General features: G+C 40.3%; 1 protein-coding gene across 4 annotated transcripts in view; it reads left to right on the top strand.

Annotated features, from left to right (window-relative positions):
- Positions 1-15,404, top strand: part of myo1d (myosin 1D) — a 103,626-nt gene extending 88,222 nt beyond the window's left edge. For all 4 annotated transcript variants that reach the window (XM_041231595.1, XM_041231597.1, XM_041231594.1 and 1 more), the window contains one exon: positions 14,666-15,404. In XM_041231595.1, the coding sequence (XP_041087529.1) occupies positions 14,666-14,822 (157 nt within the window). In that variant the 3' untranslated portion in view covers positions 14,823-15,404. The remainder of the gene's footprint in view (positions 1-14,665) is intronic.
- The last annotated feature ends 1,194 nt before the right edge of the window (positions 15,405-16,598 follow it).

Here is a 16,598-nt window from a genome sequence, read left to right as displayed (position 1 = left end):
TGATGGCAGCGCGCTGTGTTTGTTCATTTTTAGAAAGGGAAAGTGTATAGTCATTATCAGCATGAGAAGGGTAGGGTTCAGTGCCATGTGAAAGGCTTCTGAGGGCACTCTTGAGTGAAATCACCTAGTTATAACAGTAAAGGACTAATAGCCCTGTTCTAAAGGGAACATTTTCAAATAATTGTAACATTATGTAACTGGCCTCACACCAATTTGCAAGGAAGAGCAGTTATTAATGTTCAGTGTTTCTTGCTGTTATAATTGCTATACTATGCCTTTGTACTTGCCAAGTGACAAGAGCTCTGATATTACAAGTCACTGCATCGCATATTGAGAAGTGAGGTTGGCTTGAAGCGGGGTGAAACAAATACTATTTTAAAACTTTGAAAATGGGGCTCCCGTGTGGCGCATACACGTGGAGTGCAGGATGTGCCTTATAGTCTGGGGATCGCAGGTTCGAGTACAGGCTATGTCTCAGCCGACCGTGACTGGGAGTTCCTAGGGGACAGTGCACTATTGGCCCAATGCTGCACGGGTAGGGAGGGCTTAGGTCAGCAAGGGAATCCACAGCTCACCGCACACCAGCGACCCCTGTGGCCTATAGGGCACCTGTGGTTCTGCAGTGGAGCTTCCAGATCTGTGTTGTCCTCCGGTGCTATAGGTCTGGTGGCCTTCCTGTGGATCCGCAGCGCGAAAAATGACAGATTGGCAGGAGCACGTTTTGGAGGACGTGTGCTCCAGCCTCCGTTCCCTGAGTCAGCGAGGTTGCGAGCGGTGAGCCAAGGATACAGATAATAATTGGGCATGCCAAATTAGGGAGAAAAATAACTAAATTTATTTAAAACATTTTTAAAAATTTGAAAATGAATTTAAACAGACACCAACAAAATGATTGTCTCCAGACATGGAAATAAAGTATTAACAAAGCACAAAAAAAGGAAATAAAGTTGGCAACAGATTTTAGTATGGGTATGAGGGTATAGCCTCTGAAAGTGAAAGAGCAAATAAACGGCTCTCCATAGGTGATTCAATTTGCATTTTTCATAAAGGTATTCCAGATACGAGAATGTAGACCATGTTGACCCATTTCTTCATGGTTCTGACACCTTATGCAGCTATGGCCAAAAGCTTTGCATTACCCTAAAGAATTAACTCATTTTACTTCATAAAGTCGAGTGAAACCTGCTGAATAATCTGAATAATATTAACTATTGAATTAAGTGTAGCACAACAGCATATTCACCCCATAACTGTTGCGACTAGTAGACCTGTTTGACTTTTTACTTTGATGTAAAATTAGAGGTTGTATTTTGAGTGAAGTTATTTTACGGGATATGCAGGTTTGAGTTAGCTTTCCTGGAGATCTATATTGTCATCCCCTTTCTATTGAATTCATGTTCTGTATTGAACTACTTCTGCCAACTAGTGAAATTCTTCTGAATCTGACTGCGTTGTCCCTCTCTGTTTGCTCTCCTTACAGTTCCAGGATCTCTGGAATTGAAGCTCTTGTTTGCGATCCCTTCCTCCAAGTGATTAATATGCACTGCCACTCAGTCACCTTGCCTGCAGACAGCGGTCAAGTTTGTCCCTTAAACCATTAATTGGATTATGATCTGTAGGCTGGATAACTTCTTGCGTTGGGTCAGCCCAGAATGAATCTAAAACACAACATCTTTTATTTTCCTTAACGATTTCCTGCCAGGAAGCCTCATTGATATGAATCACTGTGTTTAGGCTACGCTGGTGGAGGAGACACATTGCATATCTTTTCATTTGCTTTGATCATGAATGATAGTTCTGCAGAGGAGATCCACAGTGACCCACTCGTTTATTAGACCAGGGAAACTGAACCTTTTTATGCAGTTTAGCAAAGCAGAGAAAATTTAGCGTGGGCAGGTTTTCTATTTTTGAGGATTCATATTTCATTAAAAGTGTATTAACTGCACTAGAAACAAGTTCCATCTGCAGTCTACAATCTAGTCCAACTACCTTGATGATTCAAATGTATTCCCCTTTTTTTTTTTTTTTTTTTTTTTTTTTTTTTTTTTGTATAATTGACATTTTTTGTAAAAGCAGTCACCTACCTCGGATATGTCCCTGATCGTATTAATAACTGAGCTCTCCTGTGTCATGTCTGCCATCAGAGCAAGCTGGAGAGGTTGAGTTCTGCCAGCCCACAATCTTAACTGGGGCTAACAGAGTCCTGATTCAACTGCTTCCAGTGGAAACAAACTGATTTCAAATCACTTTCAATAATTTGGCCTAGAAAAGTGCTCAGTGCCAGTTATTTCAAATTCGGACTACTGCCCACTGAAACTATTAAAAAAAAAATGTTTTCAGTTGGATCAACACCTGTATTTTCTCTTGTATTGATGGTTGCATTACAGATGCATACATCTTGTATGTAATATATAAAGAGAGGCCAGAGCTCCTGCCATGCGTGGCTTTGAGTGAGGTGGAGATCAGCTTGTACTGTTCAGCACCTTTGTACAATTTCTGTAATATAAAAGAATAATTAAACAGTTAAGCAAATCTTAATGTGCCATTATTTCCATCTCATACTTGGCTGTAGTACATCAATTTCAGGATCTGCTATATGTGGTAGTGAAAGTCCAGAATTAATTTTATTCAATAACACATTTTGTCTTGTGCTTTCTCCAGGCGGCAAGGATGACATTGATATGGCATTCTACTGGGCTTGTTAAATCTCATGATAAAAGGGTACAATTAGTCTGTTCTTGACCACAATAGCACACGTGTAATGAAAATGTCTTCCAGTTATCACAGTATTCTTTGAGGTTTAATGGTAGATCTAAAAGTAGATTAACTTAAGGCTTAAATAATTTTTTAAAAAGTGATAACATCACCGTAGATAAAGCTGTAGTGCCATTAAATGGTTTGTGCCTCACTATTATATTAAGCAGTAAGGGGATGCGTGTATGTTTTTGTCTGTTGTCACTGCTGCACAATGAATCAAAATAAACAGTGAAAATCAGATCTTCCTCAATGACAGACGATCAATCGTGAATGGTACAAGTAACATGCGTACCATTCCCACCCCTACTTTGCTGTTTGTTCATTTATTGATGTAAACTCCATTTGAATTTAATGTATGTTTGTGTGTGTGTGTGTGTGTGTTTATGTCTATAAATATATATATATATATATATATATATATATATATATATATATATATATATATATATATATACATATATACACACACACACACACACACACACACACACACACACACACACACACACACACACAGAGTATATAAATATATAATATATATATATATCATGTCATTGCTGCCACTAGTAATATTTTTTTTTCTGTGTTTCATTAAGTAAATATTAAAGCTGTAAATAAACCATATGTGGTTTCATTGGTAACTGAAACCAGAACCGATCAAGTAACTGATCATTCCATTCAGTGCAACACTTATCAATTGTTCAACATACAGTGCTACCCCATTATAACACGACCCATTATAGTACAGAATCCGTTATAACACGGTAAGGTTGTGGCTCCCATTTCTTCCATAATGCAATTTGACTCACAAACGTTGGGTTTTCTTCTTGTTTTACATTACTGGACTTAAACCAATTTAAATTGAAACTCCCGTGCTTGCACTGTATTTTTCTCTAAAAGTAAAAGCAAACTGTCTGTTAATGTTACAAAACAAGCACGAAACAATACAAGTGTGTAGAAACGTTCTTGGATTCCTTGTTAATTACAGTTTACAACATTTATTATAAAAATATACAATTTAAATAAGTGTTGTATACTTTAAACTGGTGGAACGGCAGTTTCTATTACACTGTATATATTGTAACGACCCGGGATTTATACTGTTACATGACTGGTCTACAGACCCTGTGTGTGTGTGTGTGTGTGTGTGTGTGTGTGTGTGTGTGTGTGTGTGTGTGTGTGTTTGTAAGCACGGAAGAAGTAAGCTTGCCTCAGCCGGGATTGTTTGACGTCCGGGTAGGCGGGGACATGTAAGCCCACATCAACGTGGACAAAGCTGACAGCTGAGTCAGACAAGCTGTTGTGTGCAAGACTGTTTGTTGTTTTTGGTGTGGCCCAGGCTGACATTCTACTGGTAGAGACCTCAATTAGTCTTGACCAGAGTAAATGTGTGTTGGCCATCATACAATTGGTCATAGTACTACTGGACTGATCACTGACATCTTACCCCAAAAACCGTTATTGTCACAGAAGCACTGAATTGATTGCATAATCATTTTTATAGTCTCATATGCTGAATCTGTTGGGATATTTTCACCTGTGCTACTGGGCGACACAGAAGGCTCTCCCCATCAGCCATAACAAAAAACGTTGTACGCTTATATGCTAGTGCTTGTTCTGATTTGTCCCGAGATCCACCAAAAATCCACGTGTTGGCCACCACTGCAGTAGAGAGTGCTCCTAGTATATTGCCACTTGCCCAGATGCCCTTCCAGTTCACCTCTTTACCACTCGGCCACACTGACATCCAACCCCATCACAAAGCACATTAATCTGAATTTTTGCCGGTAGAGAACCAAACTGTCTGGCCCAGTGGAAACTCCATGTGGGATCACTATTAGCAGAGTTTCTAAACGTACTGGATTGGACTCTACCTTGACAGAACAAACAGTAACTATCCCAATAATAATGGAAGCAGAGCTGCTTGTTGACCGTGTATGGAAGCAGGGGTTCTGTTGTTTCGTCTGAAGGAGACCCCTGTTAGCTGATGTGGATTTTCGGATTGGCATGCATTCTGACCCTCCCATTTTTCCATGCTGCTGCAGATGCAGTTCCCATAGCGACCAGCAAGCACATGCTTGTCTAATATTTACTTGATTAATAATATTCCTGGTCAGGAATACTAATGAGTTCCTCAAGTGATGTTTATATCAAGATCTAGTGTCCTTGAGTGGTGCAGCAGTAGCACCAGTCTAAGTAGTTGTTTCCAGCTCTAACCAGCATGCCTCCCAGTCCCTCAGCTCTAGCCACCAGGCCACACTGCCGTCCAGTCTCTCAAGACTAACCACTTGCCTTGATGGCCTCCTAGTCCTCCCCTCTTACCAGCCACACTGCCAGTCTCCCAGCTCACACCATGGAGCACACTGTATCCCAGTGCTCTGCTCTAGCTGCTATGTTCCTTCATTACTATTCAGTTCAGACAGAACTCCCTGCAGCTCCAGGCTTCCACATTAGAACACAGTGAAGTGGAGGAGGGGGTGGATGTAGAGTATATATGTTCTTCAACATGACCTCTCTCTCTCTCTCCATCTCTCCATCTCTCCATCTCATGAGCTTTAGCCTGATATGCCACAGCAGAGCGAAACCAGGACAGGCCACTGAATGCACCACAATATTAGAAATTAATACCCAGACTCTGTGTAGAAAATGCTAACAGCTATAACCAACTTCAGGGATTCCTGCATTGCATTGTCTGTGTTAAAATCGCTACCCATTAGAGTTATCTCTACTGTATTGAATTTGCTGGCTCTCAGGAAGACCAATACAGAGTTCGCTGTAACCGCAAGTTCAACACTGTTTCCCAGTCCCTCAGCAGTGTTACATTGCTCTATGTTTTGATGTATAGATGTGTGTGTGTGTAGCTGTCGGTCTCCCTGCCTCTGGCCTGACAGCCCTGATCAAGGCAGAGCCGCCCCAGGCCTCGGTTCCATAGCAATGCCAAACAGCTCTCCTGATCAGAGTGCTGCACCACAGCGGGGAGGCTGGGTTTGAAGCACGAGTGCCAGCAGCAGCTTTCAGTGTGAGAACGAGCAGTAAGGCAGGGTCAGGCAGGGGAGTACAGAGACAGATAAACAGACTGAAGGACTGACAGGCTGATGAACAGCAAGCAAGCCAGACAGACAAGTGAGGAGAGGGAGAAATTGCCAGTGAGACAGTGAATTCCCAGACAAAATGAAATACAAAATTAACGTTAGAGTATCTTAATCTTACTTTGGAGAAACCAGAAATAATAACAGACCACAGCATCAGTGTCAGCACAGTGAATTTGAAACAATGGTCGCAGTTCAAATCATTGTCGCTGCCTTTGTGGGGACTGCTGTCCCTTGGTCTGCAACCCCTTCATTGCCATTATATAGTAGTACTTCTTGCTATGTTTTTACTTTTAGTATATACAGGGTGATTAATAAACAAAGCACCATATGAAAAAAATATCTTTATAGAACATGTTCAAAATGATCTCCTCTATTGGCTTGTATTTGTGTGACTTGGCTTTGGCATGTCTGGATATTTTTCATGGAAAGCCTCTTTAAAGAATTGCATACATGAACAGAACGTCCACACCTCCATCAACACTGCATGTGTTCTTGTCCACCTTAATGGTCTACTTACAAATCTCAGAATCTCAAATCTCAGACTTTTCCCGTTTATGTTTTGTTTATGAATTACTTGTATATATCTTGTGGTTATTTTGAGTTAGGGATGAAATGTCCTTGTAAAATAATCTGATAAAGGTAATTGCAACTTTTCAGTCCAATGTTTAAAATATTTATTTGGGGTCTAGTGTAGTATGATGTAGCACATTTACACCGAATATTTAAATCTGAATATGTTGTAGTTTCCTGTATTAAATGTGCTGAGCTTGCTAGAACAACAACAGAAATAAAGACACAGGGAAGGTGAATATTTGTTTTGAATTAATCTGACACGAAACCATGGAAGCTAATTTTCTTTTTCATTTTGAAAATGAGTAAGAAGGCAAAAGGTGCATTGTGTAAATTTCACTGCTGCATTACTTTCACTACTGAAGTGAAGATGACCAGCTTGATTTATTTTCAAACTGTTCAATTTCCTGCACTGGAAGGGAAAGTGAAAAGCTTATGACTGAACAAGGTACGAACTTCGTACAGTATCAGAGAGCAGGGCATGGAAATGCAGGTCAGTTTCATTTGACTACATATTCTTCTGTATCAGAGTTGAGACTATATTAGCGATACCTGTAGGTACATATTTATTATTATATTTGTTAATTAGATAATGGTGTGACTCGCTAATCTAATTGAGATTACAACCCTGCTGCTGAAATGACTAAATGGCAGCGTATGCCAGCTGGACAGTCAATATGTAAGTTTGTCTGTATGTCTGTTTGTCACAATGGGCATGACTGCAGATTTGATTGGCTTTGATATGGGGTTGACAGTAGCTGCTTGGTTGGCAGGAGGTTCTGTGTCCAAACTTGCACAAATTACAGATCTTTCCTGAGATATTGTGGAGATATTATAAAGGACTTGCCATGTTTCCCTGTGGAACAATTAAAACAAGTGCTGTTCTGGGTGTCCCTGGTGGTACTTTACACAATTTTGTTTGTCTGTATAAAATAGTGTACCAATTATGTACAGTTGGTAGAGCGATGTTATGGGGTAGGCATGTGAATCGATTCAACAAAAGAGGTCAATACTATATTTACTCAACATAGGTCAACACGTTAACAAAGAGCCCTGACAGCAAGTCCAGTATTGCACGATTATAGCCACGGATATTTTCAATTTCCTGTCGTCACTGTGAGGATTACGCTGAGATTTAAGCCAGAAGTTCTATACCTGCAGCTTACACTGCTGTAGACCGTCCACCACTGCAAACTTCAATAAAAGAGCTGCCTAAATGACATCCAGCAGCATCACATGGTAACCTTGGGAATGATTCCATTGGCCAGCACAATTGCATTTTTCATTTTACTTCACCAATATGTTATTACAAGTAAGATATAGTTTAACAACACTCCTTGGTTATCACTTAAAAGACCATTTTAAAAAAAATGCATTAGTACAAATAAACATTTCTGATCGAGTTTACTCCCAAAGTTTTTTTGTTTTTTGTTTTTTGTTTTTAATGAAACTAATTTACTGTACATTTGATCCCTAATTTGGGAAGTCATTTGAATCTCCAAAATAATCTCTTCAGTGGTTTTGGTACCTCAAGCTGCTAAAAATAGCCAAGTGAAGACCTGTAGGAGGTCCTAAATAAATAAATTCATTCAGATCCGTCAGAAACAGGGTCTTCTATCTCACCCTCCTGTTCAGTGGCTTGCAACTGCCAGAAATGTGTGATCTCTAACAGTTGACTGATTCAGTACAGAGGTGGCAACTTGTAAGCTTTGGAAATAATGTATTCCCCTCTGCCTGATATGGTGCAAACACTCAGCTACTGTGGTACAACTGGAAAGGCAAGGAAAAGAGTTTCACAGCAGGTCTGCATGGTTAACAATGCAGAGTGCTGGGAATGGGCAGTATGTATTGTACACACAGAAATGTATTTAACCCATTTTATCAGGCTGGCTGTGTTCCCCCGAGCTGCATAGCTCCGGCTGGAGTTAAATTCTCATTTTAAATTATGAGACGTTTATTTTGTGAGCTGTAATTGTGTTACTACTGTTTTTTTTTTTTTTTTTTTTTTTTTTTTTTTTTTTTTTTTTTAAACAGAAATACTTGCACAGCTCCTGGGCTTTTCCAGTCTCTCCCAGGTCCGGTACCAAACCAGTCTTGTTCGGCTCTTGACCCGTCCGGTTGCAGTCTATAAGCAGATTGAGGCACCACCAGCACATTTGTATAAACTGTACACTACATTGCTTGCTTCTTGCATCACGCCTGGGTTTTATCCTTGCAAGACATGCAAGGCCAGTCTGCCTGTTGAGGGCAAGCACGGCAGATGCTCTTCCTGCCTGGGGCCAGAGTATGCCAAGGGGACACTGACAAACCGCAGTTTCTGTGAGCTTTATGCACCTTTCTTTAACCGCACGCTTATGAAACGTCTCTCCCGCCGCTCTGCAGAGCACGCTGCGTCCCTTACTTCTGCACAGTGCTGTTCCGCATCACCTTACGCAATAGCGCTGTACCAAGGGGAACCAGGCGACACACCCAGGAAAATAGCCTACGCAGGAATCCATCTTCACAGTCTTCCTCATCTTCATCTTCATCTTCCTCTCCTCCTTCCCAAAGATCGGGGCAGTTGTTTCCCACCAAGGAACGGTGCTGCCCCAACGGGCTTGACATGGCAATCTGAAATAGCTGGAGGTAGACCTTTAATATAGAGCTGATCCTCAAGCATTTATAAATATCAAGAAACGAGTGGATATGATCAGATACTATTTCATGAACTAAATGTATTTTCTCTCAGTGCTGCCAAAACGTTTTACGCCCTTTAGACACTAAATGCTCCTCTCAGTGACGTCACATGAAAAAATGTGTTTCACTCCAGTACTGCAAAGTACGGTGGCCCTGTAAGTCGTCAAAACTAAGTGCTTTTTTTATCATGTTTACACGATTGCGATCCTAGAAGCCCACTTCAGTATGATCATGTTAAGACGATCCCGGTCTTTAAGGGGTTAATACACGATCCTCGAATTTAAGATGCAGACCATTTCTGAGAAAAAAAAAAAAAAACTGATTTAATTCTAAGGATTACGGTGTGTATGAGGAATTCCAGTTAACTGACCAGTCATACATGTGATTTAAAGAATACTAGCAACAAATCATTCATCAGACAGCCCTCCCTGACCACTGCCTCCTGTTTGATTAAGCTGGGAACATAGTCTCTGGGTCTCATGACTAATGGTCAGTCTGCTGCAGCCACACTCCCTGCCGGTACCCAGCCTGCTCCATCTGTCTGCCAGCGTTCATCCACCCATGGTACCCAGGGCTCTCACCAGCACAGAGACCAGATAAGAACCAGCCTACCAGGGCTCTCCAGCTGCTAAAGAGGGAGCCAGCTCAGGAGGGGTTCATCCGCCCTTCTGCACTGCACTGTCACTGGTTCAGATCATGCTAAAGGGCAACCAGAACTGTACCATCTACAGTCACCGCACACTGGCATGGGGCGTGCAGGTGTGTTTAGGTTACTGTATGTGATATTCTGCACTCCAGCATGTTGTACAGAGGCACTCTCTTCTTTAGAGATGTCTTGGACCTGTTTTGGATAAGACATAAAACAGGGTTTGCATTGAATATGTTGCGTGAACTTCTTACCTTCCAAGAGATAGGTCAAATTTAACTCGAGCAAGCAAGGTAATGCCTTCAAGTTCTGTGCTACAGATTGGATTGTAAAGGTGTGCAGAAAACTCCAATTCAATTTCCCCATTAATATCAATGCAGTCTGTTGCAGTTTTTTGGCATGAGTGGAACTGTCCCATAAAAAAGGATGTTTAAGTAGATAGGTCTGTGGACAGGACTGACTTCCCAAGGTACCATGGTAACCTAATCACTCCATTTTGTCATTCCAATCAATTTCAAGTATCTCACAGATAATTGTAGGTAGCCCACCACACACCCCCGTCATCACTGTGTTTTCAAAGTGTTTGCAGTTATATTCTCCCCCCTGCAGTACCCCTCTGCCCTTGGGAAAGGAACTAAATAATCAATAGAAGCGCCTGACTGGCTGCAGGACCCACAGTAGTGCAATAGTTCATGGATGGAGTTGCTATGGTTACTGTGAGCCCTGGCACAGATTTCTCCTGTAACACAGAGGAGTGATGTGGGGGTGGGAGGTTTAAAGACAGTGTTTTAGCATTGTGTTGCACGATCAAGAGGCTACATTATGGCATTTACTGACTGGTTGTCTTTATTCTCTGTTGCTACTTTCACAGCTAGATTGAGCATCTTATTAATTTCAGTGGTTTGCAGAGGTTCGTTCCAAACTCTGTAAAAATAGCAATACCATATATCCAGGATTTTTCTTTTTTTCTTTTATAGTAGTAGAAGGATGTCTGTGAAATTAATCTAAATGTATATGCTGGCCTCCTAAATACTGTATATAAGTTAAAAAATAATATGTCAAATGTTTGGAGAATACTGTAAACATTATCCAATTAGTGTTGAGATAAAGCATTGAATAACATTTTCATATTCGGTGGTCTTCAGTGAATATGTTTTTCTTACCAGATCTCATTTTGGAATCTCACATTCATTCAAATCCAATGGCAGAATGAGTAGGGATTTACACTTTACACTGCACTCCTAAGCAGATATGGGGCTTGATCTAAGGAAAGGGATTCTCCGATATCATCTTTAAGTAAAGGTTTGAATGTACTGTCTTTTCCAAAAACTTGTACTAGTTATGTAAACAGAATCCTCCATGAATGTTCAGTGCTGTGGTGATTAAACCCATGAGGATAGCCATAAAAATCACTTCAGGAGCTTGTGTGTTATTCCCCATTTGTGGAATAACTACAGTACTCTGAATGTTCAAATATCTTCTATATCTGTGTGCTGTATTTTTAAATAAGTAACCAACTACTTGTGCCTGCTACAAACAGGGACACCATTTCGGATTTCAGTAGGGAGGGGGCAACTTTAAGCAGGGGTCCAAAACTTAAAAATCAGTTTATTACAGGAGCATTTTCTGTGATTTATTTCCTTTTTGTTTTTTAAATCATACGATAACAAAATGACCAACTGTGGCAAAGTTGTTTGCAGTGCGCAGGTGTAGAGGTGATGTGATACGTAACGGAAGACAGATAACAAAGTTCACGCTCCAAATAGATCTTTATATTTAGTTTGTAATCCAGGTCGTTGCAATTGTAAATATTAATCCCAAGCAGTACACAGCAATGTATATTGCGCTGTTTTAAACAACGGGTTACAGACCCAAAATAATAAACACACACAAAGACACACATAATCACACGTCCAGAGTCAGTGCTAACATGCAAGTGGTGAAATACAGTTTATTCGTGTACAGTTGTGAAGTGGTGTCCAGGTTGGTGCTGGCCTTAAGCAACAGCCCCCGGTACGTGTTAACCGTCTAATAAGAACAAACAAGTATAATTAGACACAACAAAACAAACAAACACTAAACACTCTCAGTATGTTTTTAGTGCTTCTTTAGTGGTTTGCTCTTGACCATAACAAAGGAACAGATCGCTTAGCCACGTCCCCATTTGTACCGTCAGTCAAACTCTCTTGGTTAGCGAGTGCAACCGTTTCTTCTCCAATCCGCGGTTGCCACATCGCTTCCCTTCTGGGGCGATGATGTGGTGTACTGTAGCTCCGCCCCCTTTCTAGATGGCCGACTTCCACCTTTCCCTGGAATGAATTGTCAAACCATGCAGTCTGGTGCACTCTGTTCCCTTTACACAGCACCCTCACAGGTCAAGAGGGTGATTTATAAGCAAGATTCATTCTTTCTCTGTCACACCAGCATTGGACAAACGGGCATCTTTTAAAGCTAAGCAGTCTGCACCTGTGGCGTGCCGATCCAGTGCCAAATAAAACCTTATTTTTAAGCTTATATATAAGTTCAGAACACACAGGAGATAATATTGAAAACTATTACTGCTCTCGCAGCCTTGAGGTATCATTCTTCTTCTCGTTTCAAGGGACATCCATACAATTGCATCATAAAGCTTAGTCATGTGATATTGTCTTGAGTAATAAATATATGGTATAGTATGTCTAATTTGTGCAGTGTTGTGTTATTAGCATAGCTATAGATCACACTATCCTATTCAGTCACTGAAAGCAATTTCTGTGCTCTAGTTGAGAGCTGTGCTTGAGGGGAGGTTATGAAACTGTTCTTCCTCCTCCTTGTTCAGGAGTTTGCTATGTGCTGTTCTGTAGTGCTGGGACTTGTCCCACTAGGGAAATCAGTGCAGGGTTACTGATCTTGTGCTGGTATGCCTGTCAAATCCCTGTTCAGTGCTGCCCGATCAGTATATAATATATATATATATTTATATATGATATATATATCTATAATATATATATATCATATAAATATATATAATATATATATATTCTTAGGGCGTTTCACACTGGCATGCGCTACCTGGGTCTGCTCTGTGATTTCACACTGCTTTTGATAAAGCAGGGTTGTCTGAGTGGCCTGAGGTTGGTGCCAGCTGACTCCTGTTTATTTTGATCGATCATCCATGATGTATGAATCAAATCAAAATTATGAAGCTTTACTTATAGCTTTCTTTATTGCATTAATATATATTTTTCTAAAATCCTGTTTCCCAGCTAAGAAAATTGAGCTATATAGGGCACAATGTTCCCCTGTCAAAAATATGCATGTCAAATGCCGATGTTGGCTGTAGTGTTTATTGTATGACAAGTGGAATCTCTCTGCTGTTAACTTTGTGATTTTTAACTCTTGTTAGCCTGCGATCACAAAGGATCCATGCAACCTGACTCAAGCAGTTCTGGTTGACTTTCAGTTAAAATATGAAAGCACTTGTTATATGATAGCTATACAGTATTACAGGGGTTGTATTGCGCGACAATAGTGTTCTTCAAGTATAATAGCCTTGTCTACATCGCAAAATACTTTTATATCCTTGCTTATCGTTTAAGTACAGTGTAAAGTAATGTATTAAATATTCAATATTTCTTCAGTCAATTCCATTTACACATTAATGTTGTACACATGTTGTCTTGCACGTATAAATAGGCTTGCAACTTTTTCAATTTTAATCGGTAAAGCTTGTTAAATGTCGAATTCCCGAAAAATCTGAGTTCGACTGATATAAAGGTACATATGATAAATGCCGGTAAAACCAATCGCTACATTTTTATTTTATTACCCAAATTAATAATTTATAAACCATCTCAAGTTTGTGCAGTTTTTATACTTGCTGTCTGTCCCGTCTCTGTGGCGCTCTGAATGGCTAGGGGTCGCTGTCAGTCATTTCATCCTGCCGGTAGAATTCCTCTCATTCATTTAAATGACTGTCAATCATATAGACGTGGACTGACTGTGCACTTTCATTTGCCAGCTATAACACCTGTCATTCAAAGCACCTACTTTGAAATTAGCAGTTAAGGTGTAGGTAAGCTGTTGCTATAGGTATACGGTGACAGTTACTAGTTTGATTTGAAAATGGGATGTAAGAGACACTTTATAAATATTGTGCACAATACCCTGACCGACGGCTGAAGTCTCAGCGGCAGGATGAAGCGGGCCCGTCTGCCTTGCCTTCCAGTGACTCCAGCTGTGCTGAAGCAGGAGAGGGGCAGGGCTCAGACTCTGAATAAGAAGTGCAAGTTAGTTCTGTTGAACCTTAAATGTTTGGGAAATTAAATAACACCTATTATGGGCCAAGCTGGTAATGCACTTTGGTTAAAGAAAATCGTTAAAAGACATCAAACCAAATCATTCCTGTTATTCTGACCTAATAGTAATCACTATAATTTTGTTGGTCTCATGTTTTCCTGTATTAAAGATACACACATTATGGTACGCTTGAATTTTTGGGAGTTTGAGTGTTGTTAAAAGTCCCAGCAGTAAGTGCTTATGGATGCGTCAATGAATGCATTGACTGGATGCGTCAATGCTTTTCCAATGACTGGCGAGTTTCAGTGACCATGTAGTTCTCATGTGACGTGTAGAAGTGGAATGTAGTGTGCCGGATGTGCTTATATCTCCTTGCAGCGACTAGTAAACTCTGATCATTAATAACTTAAGGTTTACACTATGTGTCTTTTATATAATGGGAAATATATGAAGTGATGAAAACAAATGCAGTAATAGGTAAGGTTTACTGGAAATATGTTGTTCACTCACGATGGCCCAGACAAGGTTGCAAACTGCTGCTATAATGGATACATGTTATACCAGTTGACCTTGAGGCCTGTAGAAGCTGATCCCTGCTGCAGTGTGTGTTTGATTCTCACTCCCGGTTTTCTCTCCTCTCTGGCAGCGAGAAACGCAAACTGCAGGTGAGCATCGTCAGCCCCACCCAGTGCAGCATGCACGGCAAGAAGTGCACCATCGTCGTAGAGACCAAGATCAACCAATCACAGCCAGACTTCACCAAGAGTCGCTCTGGGTACATCCTGTCTGTCCCAGGAAACTGAAGAACATCACTGGGGTGACGGAGGGGGGGGGGGGTATAAGAAATGTTTTCAGGCTTTCCATGTTGAGCATATAAGACCTAGAGTAGGATATATTTAATATAAGTTGTGTTAACAGGGTGATTATAAAGTCACTTGGGCACCCAACCTTTGTGAAAGAAACATTACAGAGCAATTAAACTTGACAGGAGGCGATGGAAGGGCTATAACACAGGTCATATGCACCATGTAGCTCATGCCTGCAGAGAGCTTGTTAATGTTCTTAATGTGGGCATCATTCCTTCTGAGACTGCATTAAGAAAAGCAGAGTGCTGTATATTTACAGGGGGACACACCTCTGATGGATGACACCCTTCCGATCCGCCAGGAATGTATATTGCCAAGTGGTCTTTATAATCACTGTAATCGTGCAACTAGGCACATGTGGTTGGGATGCATTTCGATGCACACGTATGCTTGTGCAAATAAACGACAGCACATATAAGCCCGTTTGCCTCTCTGTTTGATTCTATGTTATTATGAGAGTTTATATATATATATATATATATATATATATATATATATATATATATATATATATATATATATATTTATCTGCTTTAGGGGAAGACAGACTTTGACCATACTACAGATGTCACGTATCCCCAAGCCAGCAAACGGACGTTGACTGGTTGACGAGATCCATTTTAGGTGGTTTCTCCCACAAAGTTAGTAGATCCCCGTTTTGAAAACTTTTGGTTTTTAAATACTGTACCCCTTCTGTCTGGAGGTTTCAGCTGAAGTACCCCTTTCCAATTGGTACCACAGTTGCAAATTATCAGATTAACAATATATTTGTTTTTATGTTTATTTAATATATAATTTGTCACAACAGTTTGGGACTGACAACTGCACGTTTATGGCAGAATAATAAACAATAATTATTAAAACTTGTAATTATTATCTTTGGAAGTACAGAATCAAAACAATATTTGGGAAATATCTTCAGAAACACAAGCATTCACTTTCTATTCTGCAAAGTTATTATAAATAATCCAAAGTAATACGCAGTGTAAATGCTTATCACGTCACTATTTACTTCCCATCCCATCCCAGCATAATTGTTTGCCATTTAAAATGTTTAAAACATCAAAAACATTAACGTCAAGATAAAATAACCAACAATGATACACTTTCTATTAAAGACAACATAAAATGATACAAATGGACTTTGTCGATTTGTACTTTCTCTCGACACTTGTGTTCTCTTTCAAGCACGAAATATAATTATTACTGCATGGGTATTTACCTCATAAAGTCCTGAAACCTGAATGTTGATATACCAAAGCCCTTATTTGAATTCTTCATTTTTGCACCGAGATACCAGATTGGTCGAATCTTTTTAGCATCGCCATTACGAAGGCTGTTAATCTGGCTGTTCAAGTGGATAGCAGACATGGTCAGGACTGCCTATGAGCTGGCCAACTTGCCCCCTATAGAAAAGCTCACTGCCCATTCCAGCAGGGGCATGGCAACTTCATGAGCATTATTCCAGGTTGCATCTGTCGGAGACATTTGCAATACAGCAGCATATGCTACTCCCCTTACCTTTTACTAGGTTACAGACTTAATCTTGTGGATCCTCAAAACCCTTGTTTTGGAAATGGAGTGTTAAGGGCAGCTTCTCAGTTGACCCTTACAACACAGGCATAGAGGTGGGCTTCTCACTTAGTTTTTTCACCCTAGCTACTGGTTACTGGGGTTTCATATGGTAAAGCACAGGGCAACTTCTCAGCTTTG

The sequence above is a fragment of the Polyodon spathula genome, chromosome 28 (genome assembly GCF_017654505.1).
Source record: "Polyodon spathula isolate WHYD16114869_AA chromosome 28, ASM1765450v1, whole genome shotgun sequence".
NCBI classification, from domain to species: domain Eukaryota; kingdom Metazoa; phylum Chordata; class Actinopteri; order Acipenseriformes; family Polyodontidae; genus Polyodon; species Polyodon spathula.
Note: the sequence above shows the minus strand (reverse complement) of the source record. Positions and strands in the feature narration are given on the sequence as shown.